At 40.1% G+C, this 22263-nt stretch overlaps 2 protein-coding genes and 1 long non-coding RNA gene across 3 annotated transcripts in view; all 3 read left to right on the top strand.

Moving 5' to 3' along the window:
* Nucleotides 1-5863, top strand: part of csmd2 (CUB and Sushi multiple domains 2) — a 227600-nt gene extending 221737 nt beyond the window's left edge. The window contains exon 72 of the mRNA XM_056398872.1: nt 55-5863. The gene's annotated coding sequence lies outside the window, so the exon portion shown is untranslated. The remainder of the gene's footprint in view (nt 1-54) is intronic.
* Nucleotides 5864-13862: 7999 nt separating this feature from the next.
* On the top strand, nt 13863-16079 carry LOC130183981 (uncharacterized). The gene is made up of 3 exons (XM_056399695.1): nt 13863-13900; nt 14113-14391; nt 14491-16079. The coding sequence occupies exons 1-3, from the start codon at nt 13863-13865 to the stop codon at nt 15203-15205; spliced, it is 1032 nt and encodes a 343-aa protein (XP_056255670.1). The 3' UTR covers nt 15206-16079.
* Nucleotides 16080-18394: 2315 nt separating this feature from the next.
* On the top strand, nt 18395-21295 carry LOC130183371 (uncharacterized). Its single transcript, XR_008829824.1, has 3 exons — nt 18395-18555; nt 18669-18782; nt 20903-21295. It is a non-coding gene; the product is annotated as an uncharacterized LOC130183371 (long non-coding RNA).
* The last annotated feature ends 968 nt before the right edge of the window (nt 21296-22263 follow it).

Below are 22263 nucleotides of genomic sequence, written 5' to 3'. Positions count from 1 at the left end.
ACTTGCCCTTCCCCTGCCATGTCTTGTACTTTCCCTGCACCCGTCCTTTGTTAGATCTTTGCATTCATCGTTGATTCAGTTAGGGGAGGAGAAGTGCACCACATCTTCGCCTGCCTGCCAGCAGAGGACATCCATAGTTCCTTGAGCAGAGGGCAAGACAAAGATTATTTTATTTGCTGAAATATATTCAAGAAACATCTCCAGTGATGAAGGCTCTTACCCGCAGGAGACAAGAAAAAAAATTAAAAAAAAGAAACCATGTGAAGACAACAGCGACTATAACAAATGCCAAAAGCAGAATGCTTTTTGTAACTTTACATGGTTTCTTGATCATTTTCCATATTTTAAGGAAAAGCTTTCACCTGAAACTGCAGCTGGTAGGTGTACTGCTGGAAGCAAAGCTGTGATGACTTTTCTCACCGCCCTCCGCCTAAACCCAAAGGGAATTTAATGGTCAACTTTAAGTCAAGAAATTGACCTGTAGCTAACAGAGATCTCTGTGCAAGTGAACTGTACGGCGGACAGCCCCTCGTTGGCCTGTGTGAGTCAGAGAGAGACAGTCTGGACTGTTTCGATTCATACTTCTCTCTGTTTTTCATTTCCTTTTTTTTCTCTTTCTTTTTTATATGCTGCTTGCTTTCTGTGACAAGTAATTGGGAACCCTGCTTTTCCCCAACTGTCTGCTCCTGAGGTTGTTGAAAGGTTTCATCGAAGGCCCCCGGTTTCCGGCTGAGGAATGAATGAGTTTTGAAGGCCATGTTGAAGACACACACTCTATATTTACTTGCTCTTTATTTTTTTTTTTTATTTTTTTGAAGCAGGGATGAAATTCTGCTTGCTGAGGCAGCTGTGTCCAGAGCAAGGGTTAAAAAGTAGCTAGGGCTGCTGAAAAAAGCACTTAGTGAGAATTTGTAGAGAGAATTTACGTGTATACGTGATTGAGAATGAGTTTGTGCTTGTGTGTGTGTGTGTGTGTGTGTATATCTCTGCACACATTTGTTGTGGTTAAATCTGCAATCTGTCCCAAAATAGTCCTGTCTGTTTGGCCCCAAAGATTCAACCCAACACGACAGATAGTTTGCTAAAAAAATCTTCTTCTTTTTTCTTTTTTTTTTTTTTCTTTCTTTTTTTTTTTTGTCATTTAAGAAAGGAAAAGGATTGGGTTCAGGGAGTATCACTTTATGTCTATCTGGATGCTCTGGACACCAATAAATCAAATGTCTACCCAGAACAAGTGCTGATGACAATGTACAGATCCTCCAAGGAAAGAAAACCTGAAGGCGATGTCAGTCTCTAGTTCCAACGCTCATCCTCTGACACTTGGTTTGTAGTGGGAGAGACAGAGAGAAATCCACCTCTCAAACTGATGGCCCTAAATCCAAATGTTAATCGAGAGTAACACTGTCAGATTTGCTTCACACGGGTACGGGTTACAACCATCCAGTGTCGCTCTGAGGTACTCGAAGAGAAAAACACATCAGCTGGTTCAGAGCAGGGATGGCACCTGTTATAATTCCATGGATATACAAACGCCTTGGGACCATACCATATTTCATTCTCTTTGGGTTTTTTTTTTTTTTTGGCTGGCACATTGTCTTCGGAAAGACTGCAAGTCATATTCTCCTCTTTTCACCTTCTTTTTAATCCTGGATCCACCTTCACACGTTTCTGCGGCTTGAAGGTGGTACATACTGTATATCTCTGAGATCATGATGCAGTATGAGCTCCCTATACTTGGCCTTAGGAAAACAAAGATCAAAGAGCGGTCATGTTCTCACTCCCTCGAAATGTTCAACTGAAGGCGTTTGAGTCTGAAGAATGGATGAGTCAGTGATGTTTTCCCTCTGGATTACATTCAGGTCTTTTCCTCCAAGTTAACTTCTGACAGCTCCATCCCTTTGAAAAACAGCAGTGTTGCTTTGTTTCGTCTTTGCTCATCTTGAAAATGGTGCAGAGGGCTTCCTCAGAGCTGTGACAGCAGGGGAGTCGCTGCCATACTGATTACTCCCAAGCATTCCACTGGAAATGATAAACATGATATGTGGAAAAAAAAAAAAAAAAAAGTTTATGCTTCTAATGCTAACACTCAAATCTGTGGTAAATTGGGAGTGATATACAGAAAATATTGTTTTGAAAGTGCAACACAGGAGGGAACTGTCATCAGACTGACACTCGGATACGACAGCAGGGCTGGCTGTTGAATGACATGCCCGATGAGAAGAGCAGATTCAAAGCAGTAATGCTTTTGTGCCGCTTTTCACGTGTGTGTCTGTGTCTGTGAAATGTGTATTATGAGAAGGAAGAAAACCCACTGGATTTCAAACACCGTGCTCCCAGCTATTTACCACTTACTATCCCCATTCCCATCTATCCTGTGGATGCTGAGTGGGGTGAATAGTGCTCAGATTTCACTGCATCAAATTGAGACATTACATGCAATTTGCTTTAATTTAGCCTTGCTTCATTGTCAAACCCATTTTTCGAATCCTGAATTCATCTTACCATTATCACTGAAAGGGCAGATCCTCAATTATGTAATGTCTGACTCCCAAAAAAAGCAGTCTAAAACATCCACAGTGCTTTGATTTACCACGTACTCTTTGGCATCCTTCTTTTTAGTGTTAACATTGGTGGGAATTAGGAGGAATATTGGACTTGCATGGATTTGTTTTGGTACATCAGCATATACATTACATATCCATATAAATGCAGAAAAAGTGGCTTTCACAGTCAAAATCAGCCTCCATACCAACAGGTTTTTAATGAAGTCTTTACAATCACCTGCAGTACATAATTTCCCTCAGAAATTCAGGCCTTTGAAACCAATCACTCTATTGTTCCTTCAATCAGTTTCGCTGTGGGTCGGTAATTGCTTTTACAATTTTATTACTTTTAAAGCTCTCGCTTATCTCGACAGTACAGATAGAATATTGCCCCTTGCCTGCTCTGGTCGTGAATTGATGGAAAAGGAAACGATTGAATTACCCTGGAGATTTCACGGGGAGAGGAGCAGTTGCACTCATATTATCTTGAAGGCATTGGTACTCAGTTCTCATAGTTTTATGCAACTGTTGCATTGTGCATTTCATTTATTTTTATCCTGAAATTGCTCCAAATATTTTAGCAGAGTGAATAGCTTCATTACATTCCAGTTAGTTTCTGTTAAGGCCACTTTGAAGTGGTCTTTCCCCTCCATTGATTCCTCCCATGGCAACGTTTAACACCCATTATGTAACACTTTATTAAACTGCGTTGAGTATTAAACAAACAAATGTGATTAGCCAGTGCAATAGGACATGATTCCCCCACTCCCTTAATGGAACTTATTCTATTTGACTAGATTTAGACCGTGGATTTGGACGAACATAATACAGAAGCATATGCTCACACAGCTATGATTGTTTTTACCAACAAGGGCTCAGTGTAAGCAAATTCAGAAATGGTTTAAAAGGGCCAGACTCATACCCTTTTTTTTTCTCCGTGTTTTTGTACCTCCTCCAGTCTCCAATAAGCACTTTACATTCATTATAGTGCCTTGGTACAACCCCATGATATGATGAACCAGCTCGAGTGGCTCTTTTTTTTTTTTTTTTGTATGTTCAAGAATTCCAAACATCGTCATTTCATAATAAGGTTGGGGGGTTATCATATTTTTATGTCCGATATTTGAAATGAGAGCTCTTTCTCTCTGGTTCTCAGACCAGTCATTGTAATCATTTCTACAGACACACCTGCTGAAGAACCTGGGAGCTCTTTTCATCTGTGTTTTTGATCTTACAGGAAAAGGCTGAGCTTGTTAGGATCATGTTAGAGAAACCGTCCCCCTTTTTTTCTTTTCCTGAATGAGCAATGTGCTCATTAGTACTGTATTTTGGTGTGCAAGGATTAATGTCTTGGATCTTATGTGCTTGCCTACATGTCTGGCTGTGTGTTTGTGTTGTGTGTGTTTTTTGGAGAAGTTAAAAAGTCGCTTTTTCAACCAAAGAAAATTATTTAAATTCAACCAGATTAGAATAACAAAATTAATATTAACTGCTTAATCAGTTCTTAGTGTTGATTTAGTTCCACTAATAGGAAAAGTTTTTAATAGGGAACAAGATATTTTCAAAAATTCATGCTGGTAATTTTGCAGAAACGGGGGTTTTCACTTAATGGGTGCTACATCTATCGAAATATTTCCCTTTTAACCCATCTGGGTTAGTCCAAAAAGTTCTCAAAAGAAAGTGCAACACAGTTATATGAAAATGAAGATCAGTGAGTTCGGGACGGAGCCGTGCTATAAGAGTTAGAAGACAGTCTGTCTTGATAGCAGCCGGCTACTTCCTGGTTCTCTTTGCATATTTTAAGACAGAAACTGTTCATCCTTGGTTCATTTTCGTTATCAGCCGGACACAGCTCGGAGTTCTCTCCTGCTCACCATCTCTTCTATAATGAAACACACCACAGCTATGGTCTTTGAGTTCCCATCGAGTTCACAGAATTTTCTCACAGTCAGGGATGAGACCAAAAGCTTCCCGTTTCTCTCTGCAGCTAGAGCTCTCACTTTTCAGCAAAGGCCACACTGCATATGTATTGAAAACCCAAGAAATCCATCAGTCATGCTGTGTGACATTCTGCATCAACTATTATTTATAATCCCCCATCTTTTATTCTCACCGCATATTGACGGCTGCAACAAAGCCACACTTCTTGGTGTGTTTTTCAGGCCCATTCCATAAAATTTGTCTTCACTATTCAGCCCATTTCAGCGTGTCTAGTGGACTTTATCATGGAGGGGGCGGGGTGGTGTATTTGAAAAGCTTTGGAGCCAAGATGAATTTTATTCTATAAATGGAGATAAGAGTGGACTGGTATGATTTGTGATCAGATCGCTGCAATTGTTGCTGACAAACTAGTGAATGTATTTCATTTCACTGAGTGCATCAGAATTTATCTATCTATACTGTGTTCAATATCTGTAATCCAACAACTGCTCCTCTGTTTGTGCGCAGTAATGGAAAAAAAAACCTGTTGCCAATATGTGTCATCCTTGGAATAAAAACAAAATGTCCAATTTATCTAGAGTATAATATAGCAAAATATTTACAGAGAGCTGCTTTTTATTACCAGAGACTTTACATTCCTGTATGTTTGTCATGGCAACAAAGTTATTACAAGGTCCCAAGTTTTCCTTTTCTATTTCATGATATTGTTTCATGCCAGTCCAGTAGATCTCTCCACTAGCCTCTTTATGAGACTCAAACGCATGACAACACATGGCGTCTAAGCGAGATCAACATGGCCCTTAAACGCCTCAATAAACCAACAAAACAGTGAAAGGCAAAGATTGAGTGTCATTGTCTTGCTGTACACCAAAAGGGATACCTGTAAAGAAATGGACAAATGTGGACTTGAGCAGACTGTGTGTAACTACAGAGAGCAACTACAGAGGGAAAGTGTCTCTAAGAAAAGAGAATATGTTAACGAATAAAAAACTTTTTTTTGTACAGAGATATATTTTTATGAAAATACATTTGTAATATAAAAAGAAAAAGTGGATTGACATATATGTAAATGTTTTTCTTTTTCATTATTGTAGTACAAATGCTAGTGGGGAGTATATGAAAAATCTATATATATAAATATATATATATAAATATATACAAAGAAAAATAGAAACAAGGCTTTTTGTATATGTAAAAAAGATTGTAAATAAAAGTTTACATACATACTGTACATATGTAAGACCCACCATGGCTTGTCTGCAATATATAAAATGTATTTTATCCGTCTGTATATGATGCTTTGCATTGTGTCTAAGCTTATTCTACTTTCTTGAACTTGAAACTTATTTTGAAGGTTTTGGAATAAAATATAAAACCTACTTTCTATCGTGGGGAATTTCATTTAATCCATGTGTTGACTGTGTCATGCCCAGAATCAATTATCTAATCACGCTCAATTAGCCTCTGGGGATAAGGCAGTGCTCTTGTATGTAACCGGTGTTTGATATTCCTCCATACAAGCATCATATCCTTTGTGTAAATTTACTTTTGTGTGTGTTTAAGTTCCACTTCCTCTTTGCACATTGACTGATTACATACACACTTACAGCTAGTTTAAAATTTACTCAGTAAACTGAACAAATGTCTTTAGTGAGTTAGTAAGACTTGGGTAATGCATAAAACAGTTGCTAGGAAACATCTGTAGTGGCACCCAATGAAAAGCTATGTAAACAGAGTCGCAGCTTATTTTCTAAAATAGAAGAATGTTATGTTGACATCGTTATAAAACAACATTTCGATCAATGTCCACTCAGTTGTGTTACTACTGTTTGTCCCATAGGCCTTTTTCACTGAAAACAGTTTGACATGTCACAGTAGGAAAAGCACAGGTCAGGCTTGAGTGATGAAATGAATGAATTCCAGTGAGCTGCTTTGGGCTCAGGATCCTGGTTTTGTTCGTGCTGACTCGCAGTCACATACTGTCTTGATTTACTGGAACGCTTTAGCAGAACAGAGATATCATTAATGTGATTAGCAACACCTGGGCCTTTCCTAGCATGACAAGGCAACGCTTCATAACAACTGCACCTGGCAGTCTAAACTTAACATAGCACCCACCCAGGTAGCAAGTGGTTAAATACGGTTTAAAGAGTGTTGTAATTAAAGGAAAAGTGTACCTAAATACAATTAAGGTATACTACATATATCAATGTATATATATCGATCACAATCTCCCTGAGGCCTCAGTTGGACAGCTGGGTGATGAACTGATGAGGTAAACACATGGTAATGATGTTCTTATGTATTATGTTTTCATGTATTTAATTGTCATTCGTTACCTTAAGTACAACTAGATCGAGCAATTTGTTCAGTAATTAGTAATACCTGGATCAATATGCAGTAGCTTACGGGAAAGACAAACCGAGTGAAGGAAAAAGCTGTGACTTTGTTGGCGCACCATGTTCACTCAGTGACCTGTAACCTGATTAGTTATCAGGTGCACACAATCTACAGTAAAACAAATCAGATAAACTACATGTCAGTTATCTGAAATATCGATAAGTAATTGTAGTCTTAATTGGACTATATTAATTTTATGTCAAACTTAATTTAAACTAAGCTATTGGCAAATGAATGTGCATGTTGAAATGGTGACTGTACCAAAATCAAGCAAACCTAATAGACAGACCAATGAAACATTAGTAAAAATCTAATATATGAGTGAACTAAATAACTTGACTTACGTAAGGAGGTCAGACTTTTACGCGAATGAAGATGGGAAGATTTCAGGGCACAGCAGGAAATAGGAAATTAGATTTTGAAAGCCTTAAATGTCAGCCATTAACTTAGTAAATAATGCACTGCTGATCTCAACATCATAGTCATAAAACTTCTTGGGTTTCTTTGTATTTCATCATTTAATGTACAGGTGAAACTCAAAAAATTAGAATATCGTGCAAAGGTTCGTTTATTCCAGCAATTAGATTTACAAGGTGAAACTAATGTGTGACATAGGTTCATAACATGCAACTCAAGTTATTTCAAGCCTTCATTTGATATAATTTTGATGATTATGGCTTACAACTTATGAAAACCTCAAATTGAAAATCTCTTTATTTGTAATTAGAATATCACATAAAATTAATAGAAAGGGGATTTTAAACAGAGAAATATTGGCCCTCTGAAAGGTTTAATCTTGCATATGTACTTAGTACTTGGTTTGGGCCCCTTTTGCATGAATTACTGCCTCAATGCAGCGTGGCATGGATGCTATCAGCCTGTGGCACTGCTCAGGTGTTATGGAAGACCAGGATGCTTTGTTGTTCGGTCTCATGTCTCTCATCTTTCTCTTGGCAATGCCCCATAAAATCTCTATGGGGTTCAGGTCTGGCGAGTTTGCTGGCTAATCAAGCACCGTTATCTGATGGTTATTTAACCAGGTTTTGGTACTTTTGGCAGTGTGGGCAGGTGCCATATCCTGTTGGAAAATGAAGTCAGCATCTCCATAAAGCTTGTCTGCTGAAGGAACCATGAAGTGTTCTAAAATCTCCTGATAGACAGCTGCGTTGACTCTGGACTCAATAAAGCACAGTGGACCAACACCAGCAGATGACATGGCTCCCCAAACCAACACAGACTGAGGAACCTTCACACTGGACTTCATGCATCCTGGATTGTGTGCATCTCCATTCTTCCTCCAGACTCTGGGAACTTGGTTTCCAAATGAGATGCAAAATTGCAAAAGATGCTCTCATCGGAAAAGAGGACTTTGGACCACTGAGCAACAGACCAGTTCTTTTTGTCTTTAGCCCGGGTAAGACGCTTCTGACGTTGTTTGTTGTTCAGGAGCGGCTTGATAAGAGGAATACGACATTTGATGTACTAACTCCAGCCTCGGTCCACTCCTTGTGAAGTTCCCCCACACTTTTGAATGGCCTTTTCCTGACAATCCTCTCCAGACTCCAGTCATCCCTGCGGCTTGTGCACCTTTTTCTTCCACACTTTTCCCTTCCAGCTACCTTTCTATTAATGTGCTTTGATACAGCACTTTGAGAACATCCAACTTCTTTTGCAATTACCTTTTGAGGCTTTCCCTCCTTGTGGAGGGTGTCAATGATGGGTTTCTGCACAACTGTCAGGTCAGCAGTCCCCATGATTGTGAATTCTACTGAACCAGACTGAGAGACCATTTAAAGACTCAGGAACCCTTCACAGGTGTTTTGGATTAATTAGCTGATGAGCGTGTGACACTTTGAGCCTATAGTATTGAACCTTTTCCAAATATTCTAATTTTCTGAGATTTGGAATTTGGGGTTTTCAAAAACTGTAAGCCATGATCATCAAGATTATAACAAATAAAGCCTTGACATATCTCGCTTTGCATGTACTGAGTTTATATCACGTGTTAGTTTCACATTTGAAGTTGAATTGCTGACTTGAATGAACTTTTGCACGATATTCTAATTTTTTGAGTTTCCCCTGTATTGTATATTATACACATAAAAGTACGCCTCCAGAACTTCACTTTAGGTGTCATTTTCACTGCAGCAAAGTTGATAATGGCAGCGGAAAATGCCTTGCAGTCATTTTCCTTCCTTTTTTTTTATTTTGGGAGGTACTGATAGACTGCTGAGAAAGTATCCTAATCTTACCTTTTATACAGATATGGGTAAGTGTAACATCTGGTGAGGAATAGCTTTAATTCATGAAGTTAAGGACACAGGTGTGCAGTGTCCTTTCTGTGGAAACATTGAAAGAAGTAACAGAAACAACCTGTGGTTCACACGAGAACTCAATATCACACAAAACCTTTTAATGCCTACTCCTGCTGTTTGAAATAAGTGGGTGTGTGAGTGTGTGGCTGTGTTTCACCCACGTATTGGCAAGGTTAGAGCCTTTTCTTGATTGATTAAATCAACAGCCATACACGGGTCATTAGTCACTCCTGTTCTCGACCAGGTTTCCCACGGTGATTAATCAAAGTTTGTCAAGTTGCCCTGACCTGCAGGAGTGCTCCTTCACAGCAGCCAGTTAGCCTTCCGTCCTCAAGACTGGACTTTTAAAAAATGTTCATGGCCTTAGTGTTTGTGTCCCAAGTCAGTGTGGGGTATTAACTTAGCAGCTCCTCTACTTTATCACAGACTGATGATGCAGTTCAAAAATAAGCTATTGATTTAATTTTCCAGGCAGATAGATCATACATGCTGCCATTGTATGGACTCAAAGTGCTCTCCCTGATTGCCTCCTCATCAGATTAGAATCTGATTCTGCTCAAATGCACTGTATAATGCTTTATCCTCATCGGAGGTCACTCATAAGATCAAGTGGAGCGCTGTGGGGAGGATCCACTCTAGTGTTTCTGGGCTGGGAATTAAAGTGCCTTATAAGATGCTTGTTGCTCTGGCTCACTGATAATTCTCTTTATGTGCATCATTGCTTCGGTGAATTTCGTTAAGTTCTCTGATCAGTTTGCAGTTGCTGTAACATCGCTCCCATGAGTCGACGGGACAGCATGCAGATTCTGCCTAACTAAATTCTGAATCACATATTGCACCAGTCAGTATAACATCAACATCAGTTTCACTGTTTTTCTCTCACTGTACCACACAAATGTCTCCCTCAGGCCCTTTAATAGCAATGAGAGAAGTTTTAAAGGAGAAGAATGGAAGAGAAAAGATTTGCAGAGGTCTGGAGAGTTCCTTTGAGCGTGGAGATGCGAGACGACAATTAGCTTTGTCACTTTTATCACTGTGCAGAGTCTGACACATCACACTGACAGCTATGCACTCCGCCGCATCGCCTGAGATGACAGCTTCCTCCAATTACCCAGGTGTCCGGCAGCCATGTTGCCTTTGTTGCTTTTTTAATAAGAGGAGCTTTTTTCGCTGCACTGAAAAACAAGACTGCACTATTCATTGCAAAGATCATTGGGGACTAAGCAAGTCCCCATCTCAATTTACAATATATGAACCGTTTACTTGAATTTCTCTCAGAGAGGCTGTGTGCGGTTTTGAGCTGGTAAAGACTGAGTCATTACATCTTTAGCAGGCTGATGCAGTGTTTAAACAAGCAAATATGAATGTTGCTTCTTGTTAAAATCTGTTTTGACACCGATAATCCTGTAGATATGCTGTGGATATTGTGAATTTCCAGCACTAAACACATCTCCTCTTTTGTAATGGGTGTTAAAAAAACCCCACTATATTGGCCAGATAACATGACATTATTACACTCTGTTGTCCTATTTTTTTTACCTTTGTTTAATTACTTTATCTGTGTTTGTTGACAGCAAGGTCAGAGGGAGCATCTCTTTTGGATCAGTCCACTCAATTTCCCGCTATCCCTTGTTTTACTGTGTCAAGCTGGGATATTTGAGGAGACATCAAAGCAAGAGGTTTACCCTCGCAAATCCCCCCAGCGTGCTGGCCTGGGCCTTGGCTAATATCAGGCAAATCCACCCGCTGCTGTCCCAGAAGACATTGGACCAAGGATGAAGGGATTGACTGATGAGAGGAAGTATATATTTGCTCTGTCAGTTGAATTTGTCAGCATGGGGCTGGCTTACTTACTGTGGCCGACGCACCGTGGGAAGGCAATCTCACTGTAATTATGAGTAAATATCAGAGAGCTCAGTCTTTGCTGGTATTTCTTCAGGCCAAGCTCGCTGATTCGAGAGTCACGTGGTTGTCACGAGCCCATAAGAATATTAAGGTACATTATATCAATTTCAATATGTGAAATCTTTAAAATTCAGTTAGATAAATCAGGGTCTTCATCCTGATCAAAATGTATTCTACATATCTGTGTTTTCAACCATTACCCTGCTGAAGTAGCAAACTTTGCTGGTAAAAAATGGCACTAACAATAATCTCCTCGGCCCTTCTTTGTTCCAAATAATGCAGTGGTTTAATTAATAAAGGATGTAGAGAAAGAAAAAACAGACTGATAATGTGCTTGCGAGTCTTAGCATGAGAGAAAACTTTTCATTATCTTAAATAATGAATGAGTAAAAAGAAAATCCTAGCAACATGATAACAGTCAACAGTGAATCTCCAATTACCACCATCCTTGGCTCATAACAATAGGACAATAACGAATAGGGAACTGTCATCACTCTGTGGCATAATGGGATAGAGATACCCGAGGCTCATCAGGAGGAGATGCACAAACGTGGAGGCAGACATAGAATCAACTCTTTCTCTCGTTCTTATTCTCCCTTTGTCTCTCTCACTCAGTCTTCCCTTCTTTTCAGTCCTTGAAACAAGTACTCTTCCCATGTGTGACTGTCAAATTGATTCATTAGCGCATTTGTGTAATTATCAGGGTAATTAATGTCAAATCAGCGGGTAAGGCAGATATTGATGAGGCAGCTGAGTGAGACACTCTTATTTTGATTTTTTTTTCACGCTGAGCGTGTTATGACTTGAGCTGATATTTACTTTCTATGTCATTTACTGTGCATGATAATGAAAAGCACACAAAAAGATAGCTTATTCCATTTCAACTGATGATTAAACATGTTTAAAAAGGTATAAGAGTTAACAATGGCAGATACATGTTTTTGCCGTTTCAAGCTTTCAGTTTTTCTTTAAATCCCCAGGAAGAACTACAAATGATGTATCAGATGGCAATGTGAAAGGTAAATGGGGCTGTTTGTAGTGATGAACTGGCTTCACAGAGCTTTTTAGCAAGGTTCAGATGATTTTAGGTGTCTGGTTCACAGCTTTACTGTTTTGGTTCACTCACTGCTCTCACAGCGTCATTTTCATCAGGCAGCTGTTTGAAAAAGTTCTAAAATACGGTGGCCCTGAGAGGTCAATGCACTTCAAGTAAAAAAAACAAAAAAACACAGCGGGCTGCAAATTCAGAAAACATCCTGAACAATTTGCCAAAATGTGCGCTTCCAAAAACACATGCAAATGGGGGGGTACCATGAAGGCATAATCCTAACTGCAGCGGCCCAACCTGTGGCCCTTTGCACCATATCATCCTCTCTGTCTCTCTGTCTCTCTCTCTCTCTCTCTCTCTCTCTCTCCCTCTCCCTCTCTCTCTCTCTCTCTCTTTCTCTCTCTCTCTCCCTCCCTCCCTCCCTCCCTGACTTTCTCTCACTCACGGAATTAAGGCAAAAGATAACTCAAAAAGAAAAAAGTGATGAACCTGGCTGGGACTCACTTGTTATTCAGTGGTTTTAGTTTCAAGTTTCACATGTTGTCAAATTGATGACGTTGCTTTCTGAATTTGCTGTGCGTTTGTGTCTTTGCATGTGTTTTCTCAAGTTGCAGTGTGTTGAGCTCTCAGGGCCACCGTACTGAAAGGCCACTGTACACTTCCTGCTCAGCACCAAACACAGAGCTAATTAAGCAATATCACATTAGTTAAATAAGCAACAAAAGATTATGATTTATTTGTTTATTTCATCATCTATCTATCCATCTATCTATCTATCTATCTAATAGGACTGGTACTTGACTGTTGCTAAGCAACACATAAACATTTTCCTGACCTGCATGGTGTACACTAGTACCTCAGTTACCTGAGGTTAATAGAACACCTTAGAAGCCGAGTGATACATGTAGTATAAAGTCCTAGTGCTCTTGTACTATATCAGTACTCATAGAAAGCCTCTCGTCGTATCAAATTACTTGGCTGGAACTAGCTGTTGTATAAAAGAGAGTAAGATTAGATGGATCAGGTGGCTAGAAACACGACTCCAAAGAAATGCTGATGTTGCTCTGTAACTGCTGGATGTGTTCATAACCAACAGTTTGCTAAAAATTTCTTTAGTTAAGTCTCATCTCTCTCACAAACAACTGTCAGCAGTTTTTAACAAAAAAAGGAAAAAAAAAGTCTAATGAAGTAACATGTCCTTATATTTTCTTTGATGTACATTATCCATAAATTATCCTCTTTTTTATAGGCTGTCTCCAACTTTGTCTCTTATTTCAAGTCTTATTAGCATTCAACTCTTCTCAATACAATTGTGATTAAATTTCAGGTTTTGAAATTACTGTTTCGTGTATTTATAAATAACCTCATAAAAACAAGTTAACTTTCAGTGCTACATGCAGATTAGTGCTGCTGTTTTTATTCAAATATACAACCTAACTAAATTTATAATCACATATTACACCAGTCAGTATAACACCAATATCAGTTTTACTGCCTTTCTCTTACTGTACCACACAAATGTCTTATCATTTACTGTAAAAAAAAAAAAAAACTTGATCACTAACTTATTTGTGAAGCACAGATTAAATACACCAACTCCTGAAGACACCTCTGACCTTTGTTGTTGGACATGCTGAAGGGAATGCTCCAGCTCGATGCCGCCAAACGGATTACACCCCCCGTCAGGTGCTGGGGCATCAGTTCATCAGCATGCGTCACATCACCAGCATGTTCTCGCTCAGCAACCAGTAAGTCAATACTGTGATTTGATTCAATATTTGAAAGGTTTCACTTGTACTTTTGATTGCTGGGTGAGAGGGATGCATTTCCACTACAGGCCATGTAGAGGACATAAAAACATACATCTTACTTACCTCACATAAGTGATGAACTTGGCTGATGAAAGGATGCATTGTCTTGCGGTGTTAGGTCCTGCTTTGAAATGATGGAGGTCTGTCAGAATAATTCCCCAACTCCTGACAGTGGGAAAGCTGTGTGCAGGTCACAGCAGCAGCCCCCCCTCCAGCAGCGCCAGCCTTGCCCAGAAGAATCCTCCCCCTCTTGCTGAGGGGAACAGCGTGGTCCGGCCAAACTGCATCAGCCCACATCCCTGCACCCAGACCACACATCCAGATAGGTCAGGGATGAAGAGAAGAGTTGATGATGAAGAAGGGGAACTAAACAAAAAATCTCATCTGTCCAAAAGGTTCAAGTCTGCATTGGATCACCGTCAGCACAAGTAGGCTCATCTACATCAGTCAGGTGAAGGGGGAGATTTTAAGAATTTAGAAGCTGTGAGATTTTTTCTACCAGTTAACCTCCTATTTGTCAAATTAAGACATGCTGCTCCAACCAACTCCAGCAGGAGCAGCCAGGATTGTGACAATTACACCCGGGCCAGCACTGCTTTGAGGAACCACCTGAACACGACCCTCCACTCCGCCACCGATGCACATCCCACCAGAAGAAACCAGACCCAAAGTTCGGTCAGGTCAAGCATTAAGAGGAGGATGGCTGATGGTGAAGATACAGACCATCAAAAATCTAAGACTCAGTACTATGAAAGGTCAGACAGGAAGAAGTTCCAGGATGCTCTTCCCATCCATCCACCTCAAGCTACAGCAGCCAGACCCAGATTTTGTGTCTCACCAAGGGTTAAGAGGAAGATGGCTCTTTCCCTGACTCTCTCTCTGACCACTACAAGAGGTCAGATCATGAGAAAAAGAGGGCCAGAAAAATGGCATGCAGGCAGATCCACTTCCAGCAGCCGCCATGTTCCGTCTGATCGGAGGAGCAGGCCGGCCAAACATCACCACCACAGTGCACATCCGTCATGCAGAACCCAAACTGAGAGTCGGGCTCAGTCAGAATTGAAAAGAAAAGCGTCTGATGAAAATGTGCGGCCTAGAAAAATAGCTTCTTATCCTCTGAGCCCTGGTGAGATAATGACCAAAAGAGATGCACAGCGGGCAGCGGCAGAAGATGTAAGACAGGGTACTCTAGGAGGATGTTACATTCTCTACCCTGCTGGTTATGATGTTTATGATATGTAATAATGATATGTATAATTTATGATATGTAAATTATATGACATGTATATTATTCTTCATGTTGTCTTGCAAGGATGATGTGTTTTTGTAGGCACAGGAAACTTGACCATCACAAGAAACTTTAGAATGGGTTCATTGATGTCACACAATGCCCCGACCCAGAAGGCTTTGCTCTTTGTAACATTTCTGACATGGCGAGGGTCTGTTCATTTAGTCCAGTAATAACCACTCGACAGGGAGGCATCACTACAAACCACTATGCCCCACTTCACTGCCAGATTGAAAAATAGCTTTGCAAAGAAGACAGTTTCCAAAGCCATGTTGCCATAGTGACAGAGGCACTCTGCCCCCCTCATTTTAATTTTGGTGATCTCAAGTGGCTGATTTTTATGGCATTTGTGGACCATTTTTTTCTTTAGGAGGATAAGCCACCTGTGTTTAAGTATCCTTTAGGAAGAATAGTGTCGGTTGCTTCAGTGATAAAACAAATCTGATTATCCATGACCTTCTTTGCCTCATGGGAGATGGTAAACAACAGTCAGGTGTCTAGTATTCATCAGCCACTCTGCTTAGTGTATCACATAACACTGACACGCTGAATTCAGTGGTTCCCCCAGATAAAGCCTGACGGGGAGGATGGAGAATCCTCGTTTCTGCTGTGATAACATTAGAATCATTCGATGCTGGAGAATTTAAAGTTGTAGAAATTTTCAAAAAGACAGCTGTTTTTTAATCTTTGGTGTTTTATTGTAGATTATAAGTGGAATAAGAAGAGTCCTGCAAAGTTAAGAGGTTAACTGTGTGTACATATGTGTGAATACTTAACTGGATAAACATTGTAAATATATTTTTAGTAAATTAACTCACATATACACTATGAATCGATTTTTGCCTCTTTGTATGTTACCTACCTGTCCCACCTGCTAGCTCGCTGTAGCTCCTCAATCATTTACACACTTCGAGCCATTCACGACTTTTCTGCCGTGAAAGAGTAATATTACCAGAGTGGCAGCAAACACAGGGAGAATAACACTACCATTAGTAGCTAATGCTACGTCCAACTGGCCCCTAGCTTCTCTAAGTTGAAGGATGTAACTGAAGCCATGTGTGTTTTTATTTAAAGGGAAATGTGATCGTACTACATCAATAAAAAATGTAATAAAAAAAAATCCACAGAATGACACAGAGGAACCGAGGTAAACAACACCTAGCTATTGCATTTTATTGAAAAAGTCCTAGGACACTAGCTAAAAGGCTATGCAGTGTATCAGTGTTTACTGTGTGCATGGCTGAAAACATAATTTTCTCAGCTTATTCCAGATTCAGTCTTTCAAATAAAAATTGAGGATATAATTAATTTCTTTTATTATTAAAAAGTAAACACATTCATATATAATTCCTGTGCTGTATTTTGTTTCCACAATTCAAAATGCAACGCATGCATTCATGTTGAAGGGCTTTCAATGTACTTGACACCCGAAACAGCTGAAAATTTAATGACACCTACTTTTTGCTCCCCTCTCCGTGTTTGATCCTGTGTGCTCCAATTCAGTTCTCGTGTTTTTTTTTCACACAATGCATGGTTTAGCGTCAGGGGGCAGTAATCAGCTTTGTGTAGGGTCAATAACGCGATCACATGAGCCCATTGTTAATTCTTGATGAGGGTTGCTCAGCACTTGTACTCCCTCCCTCCTTGGAGTTGGAGAGAAGATAAATTATGAATAAGGCATCCATAAAACATGTACTTATTTATGGAGATTAGGGGTTATTTAAGACAGCTCTAATTAAATTCAGCTGATCCAAGGTATTTTGCCAGAAATCCCTGTAGCTAAGGCTTATTTCGGTTATTGTAATGAAAGAAGAGCAGCAGGGAGCAATAAAAAGGTAGCAAAGAAATCAGTGTGCATGTACAAAAACACGTTCGCCTCTGGTCTTATAAAAGCCCTTTCATGACCCCATGCAACATCTTATTGGGCTTAGTTGTTCTATCTTCAACAAATCATGGATAATATCATTTAAAATTTTCCCCTTAGGTTACTGTCTATCACAGTGATATCCACACTCTATTGCTGAAATAATCATTGAATGAATAAATAGTTCTTAAAGCACATTGAATAATGGTTTCAGGCAGACAGTATTGATTTGTTTTTCCTGCATATTTCTGCAGATGTGGAGGTTTCAGTCTCTGTGACCACACAATAATCTGGAATATTTATTTTTGCTCATGTATTCGCCATGTACATGCATGCATTTTTCATGACACAATATGTTTTTTTAAGCAGTGTACACAGTGTGCTCATACATAAATCTGTAAAGCAAAGTGACCACACTCTGTGGGGGCTCCTCTCTGCACAAGACTTGGATTGTGAAGTGGTAAAGAGAGAGATCAGACATTTTCTAGGTAAGTAGACTCACCATGTTGAACAGTCCTCTGGCTTCCCGGTCAGTTTTAGATTACCAGCAAATTCAGCTTGATTTCCTGCTTAAACCACCTATGGGAGCCAAACTATGGAGCAAAACTGGTCTCCTCATTCTCTCTTTCTGTCTGTGTTTGCACTGTGGTGCATATTTCATCTGATTAGCTGATTTTCCATTAAGTGTAGTAACTTAGAGATTGACAGTTTAATGTGTTTACACTCCTTTCACATGGCCAAACCCACATCAGTTGAGCTAGACGTTTGATTTCCCCGCTGGCTTTAAACTGTGATTATGTGTCTCCCTTTGCTGTTCTGGCATCGGCGTCTAAATGTTGATGACAGACTGAGTTCAGTCTGGAAGCTACTGTGGGATACTAGTTCCTATTGTGATTACATGACATTTGGGCAGAGAGCTATTTGAAGTCAAAAACAAATGTGGAAGAGTACAAGTAGATCCAATGATGATTTGTTCCAGATTTTGCATTATTGTCCAAATTGACTGGCTTTATGGAGACATGTAGCAGTGTCTTGTGATGGCAGTGAGGCGATGAGTATATAGTGGCACTGCTTGGACACTTCAGAGAGTGCTGGGGAAAATGCAATCAACTACACTCTCCATAATGAAAAAGCTCCCGGCCAGATGCTTTTGTGGGGGTTGGTCAAATGAACACGCAACACCAATCCCAGAGGGTGTGACGCCCACTGGATACGGTGCTTTGTTCAGCCTCTCAGGTATTTGTAAAATCAAACTATCAGTCATTCCACTTCAATCATACTCTGCCACCAGTCAGCCCTAGAGTGGATGAAGCAGCAGCAGCAGCAGCAGCAGCACGCCCACTCAACCCCACTCGCTCTACCCCAGTCATGCTTAAAAGTAAAGGCACATGTCATCATTATTTTTCCTTAATGCTATTGTACAGTGGGTCTGCAGAAAGGGTAGGTACAAAGGCAGACATGTACATTTTCCCACAGCAGAAATGTAGTTCTTTGTGTTACTGCACATGGATCAACGCTTTTTGACAAAGTGCTTTGTGAATCTTTTTCAACAGCACCTCTGTGGTCACACTGGAGCTGAGCGAAGGCCTCAAGACGTGGATTTCCCTGACAAGCAGGGATTGACCAAGAGTGAAAGCCAGCCCTCTGAGATCCTAGTAGACAGACAGGTAAGACCCCCCATTATTCTTTCTCTGTGTCCGGCTTATTGTGCACTCATAACAGCAAACATCGACTTTGCTGTTGTGTGTCTCTCTTGTGATACCGTTCTTTGAATCTATTGCTAGTTGCCATGTTCTTTGCGAACCATGAAATTATGTTTTAGTATTAAACCTCAAGAAAGAAAACCTCAAGGAATTAGAATCAATGACATAGTATTAAAGCCATTATGTATGAGGTAAAAAAAAAAAAAAATCTTAATGGCACTTGTAAAAGTCACACTTTAACTGTAGTGGCATAAAGTTAATCTACACAGTATTTTATTGTCCCCATGAAATTATTGCAAGCCGTCAGTCTCGCAGTCTATATACTTCACAGCACCTAAAGAAACACTTAAACCTGATGAGCCAACAGCTGTGCCTTCCAAGGCTTTTATTGTACTGTATAGAAGTCAGGGAACATGACACCCTTCTGTTATACTGTAATTAAAGCTAGTGGCCAACGAGTGCATCCTTGCATGCTAAAAATGTTTCACAAACAGGAGGAAGGAAGTTTTCAGATGTTGTAGCTTCTGTCTTTAAAAACTTAAAGGACCTGATTGAAAGTCAATACCCAAAGGATGATGACATGGCTGCTAACTTTACTGCCAGCTACACAGAGTTTATATGATGTATCAAATGAACAGTGAAACAAGAAGAGCAGGTCACTTTTTTTTAGTTGCAAAAACCACTAATGCAAAGATGAAGTAAAACATTCTATAATTTGATCAATACATATATTTCAGACCACCCACACACTTTACCTTTGACCCCCAGCGATCCAACCACCTAGTTGTTGCAGAGTGCTATTGGACCAGATGAGGAATAAATTGCAGTGGGTTGAAGCAGCATCGGGTCCTTTCGCTGCTCTCAGTTATGTTTTAGTTTCATAAGACAGCACCATTTATAAGATAGTTACCCCTACAGTAGCCGAAATAGGCTGCATGCTTTTGGATCAAGGTTTCACGCTAAATTCACAGTGCATCTTGAGCATTGTATCATTAATAAATACTAAAATGAATGACATCAAGTCTTGAATTTATTATCCAATAGAAAATGTGTCACGGGACAGTTTGACAGTTTTGACATGAAAATATTTTGAGTGCTGTGACCTGACACTAAAAATATGGACATAGTTGTGATCATATGTGTTGCACAGCTAGATGTGAGGTTGTTTACTGAGAAAAACCTTGTGGGTGAGGGTATATATTGATTGCAAATCAAGGTCAAGTCCAAAAAATCCTGAGGTAAGTACATTTCTTCATCATCCCGACAAACCAAAATCTCTTGATCTTTTAGCAGGACATAGTGGACCTCCAAAATATCCAACATTTCATCATTTTCCAGCTTTTCTTTTAAAGAATCTAAACAAAACCCAGCTCTGCTTGGCCTCTGGGGCTCGTCTTACAAAGCAGTGTAAGTGAGTTATATGGATAATCACACTGAGTAAAACCCCAGACGGCTCTTTTTACTTCAGTCCGTGTTTCAGATTTGAAAAGGTTTTGGGTTTTATTCTGCAAAGTCACACAGATAACAAAGTAATCCTGCTCTGTGAGACAGGCTGCTTGGTTTCTATAGTAACAACACGCACCGTCTCCGAACAATGAACACAAGGCTTTTGTGACAAAGTTTTGCCAGCCATCAATTTGTCATGTAACATTTTTAGCCTTAAGGTGAAGTTGGTTCATTGATACCTTTTGCAAAAAACAATATAGGTTTTTTCAAATCAACACACAATTCACTGAGCAAAAGTAATAAAATGGCAGTGTTACAAAATAAAAGGACACGCCACATGTGGGAATGTGTTTTCCTTTCATCTTTGTCTGCAGGCTATTTGTGAGTGTTGATACATGTATGACCCCATGAACAGGGCCCAGACAGAGGCCAGCAATCAAAACATGTAATAAAAAAAGATTGCAGCTTTCCCTCCGCATTTCTTCACTCCTCTCCTCTCGCCTTTCGGCTCCCTGTGGTGCAGAGGGTTTCCCTTGTCCTGCTCTCTGAAGCAGCCTCTCCAAGTGGAAAACACAGACATGCCTGAGGCCTGCGTCGTCTTCTGTCTCCAGCTGCTCTCTGTTCTGCTCTCTCCACAGACGACAGATGCAACCAACAGAGAGACGCGTAGTGAATACCAGGATTTGGCGTGTGAAAACTACGCTGGACCACTCAACCAGACATCAGGCTACAAAAGAATAGTTCATTTCTTTCAGAAAACCAGTTTTGAAACTACTGTACAGAAACCAAGCCAAAAGACTGCAAATAAGGCTGCAACAGCTGAGATATAGCTCAGGGATGCTTTAGAAAAAAGACCAACATATTGTATCTTCCAACGTTAATATAAATTGTTAGATAATTTTAAGATAATTCTGAGGAGATAATTAACAGGACAAGAGAGCATAAAAAAACATATTTTTCTAGACAAACTCATGTTGATTTCTCTGTTTCATCTTTACTTTCTTGTGAATTAAAGGGGCTATTGCTACATAGCCAGCGTTAGCATTAACAGCTTTTTACTTACCGGTCTTTAAACGTTGCAAGATCAGCGCCATCGCCTAGAGCTGTCTCCAGCGGTGGAAAGCAACACCAATGTTAACTCTTGTCTCTGTCACATCTTTTCATTTACTGAAGTTAGCACGCTAACTTGTTAGCCCTGGCGCGTCTTGTCAATAGCAGATCACCACAGCTTCCATTCTGCCTGGAAGCCGCGTCTCCTCCTCTCTATCCTGCTCCTTGTTTGCGGTTTCATAATTATTTTTTCTCCTTGATTTCATCCCTTTTTTTTTTTTTTTTTTTTTGATTGATTGGTTTTGATTCAGTATCTTTTACAAAAGCTGACACCTTGGCTGTTTGCTGGCTTTTGAGCTGTCACTTGTTGGTCAAGACAGACACATACCTCAGGGTAAAGACCTGGAACGCATGAAATGCCTCTGTCCGCTGTGGTTCACCCGTCACACTGATAGATGCTTGTTTTTGTCAACGCTCTCCTCCACCCTTTTCCTTCCATCTTCTCTTTTAATGTGGGGGCCATTGTCAAGCCCCTTTGTGGCCCCTTCCTCACTCTAATCTCAGTCCTCTATATTTTTTCATTCTGTCCCCTGAAGCCACAAAACATCTGTCACATTTCTCCCTTCCATTCCACCTCCCCACTTTTTTTTTCTCCTCTTAACTCAGCATCTCATCTCAGTTTTCGTCTCATCCCTGCCGCTCTGTGCCACCATCTTATCATCTTTGGCCTGTAGATTAGATTTCCTACCTATTGGGATGCCATGGATGCCAGAGGGGAGCGTTTAGATGAATCTCAGATCACTAGCACACACGCACATAGATATTGAACGCATGCATGATGCACACATACACACACACACACACACACACACACACACACACACACACACACACACACACCTGTCGTTTTTTATCCTGACATACTTTGCCAGGGATAAATGTCATTCAT

This window comes from Seriola aureovittata, chromosome 16 (genome assembly GCF_021018895.1).
Source record: "Seriola aureovittata isolate HTS-2021-v1 ecotype China chromosome 16, ASM2101889v1, whole genome shotgun sequence".
NCBI classification, from domain to species: Eukaryota; Metazoa; Chordata; class Actinopteri; order Carangiformes; family Carangidae; genus Seriola; species Seriola aureovittata.
The sequence above is the reverse complement of the archived record's forward strand: the minus strand, read 5'-3'. Positions and strand labels throughout refer to the sequence as shown.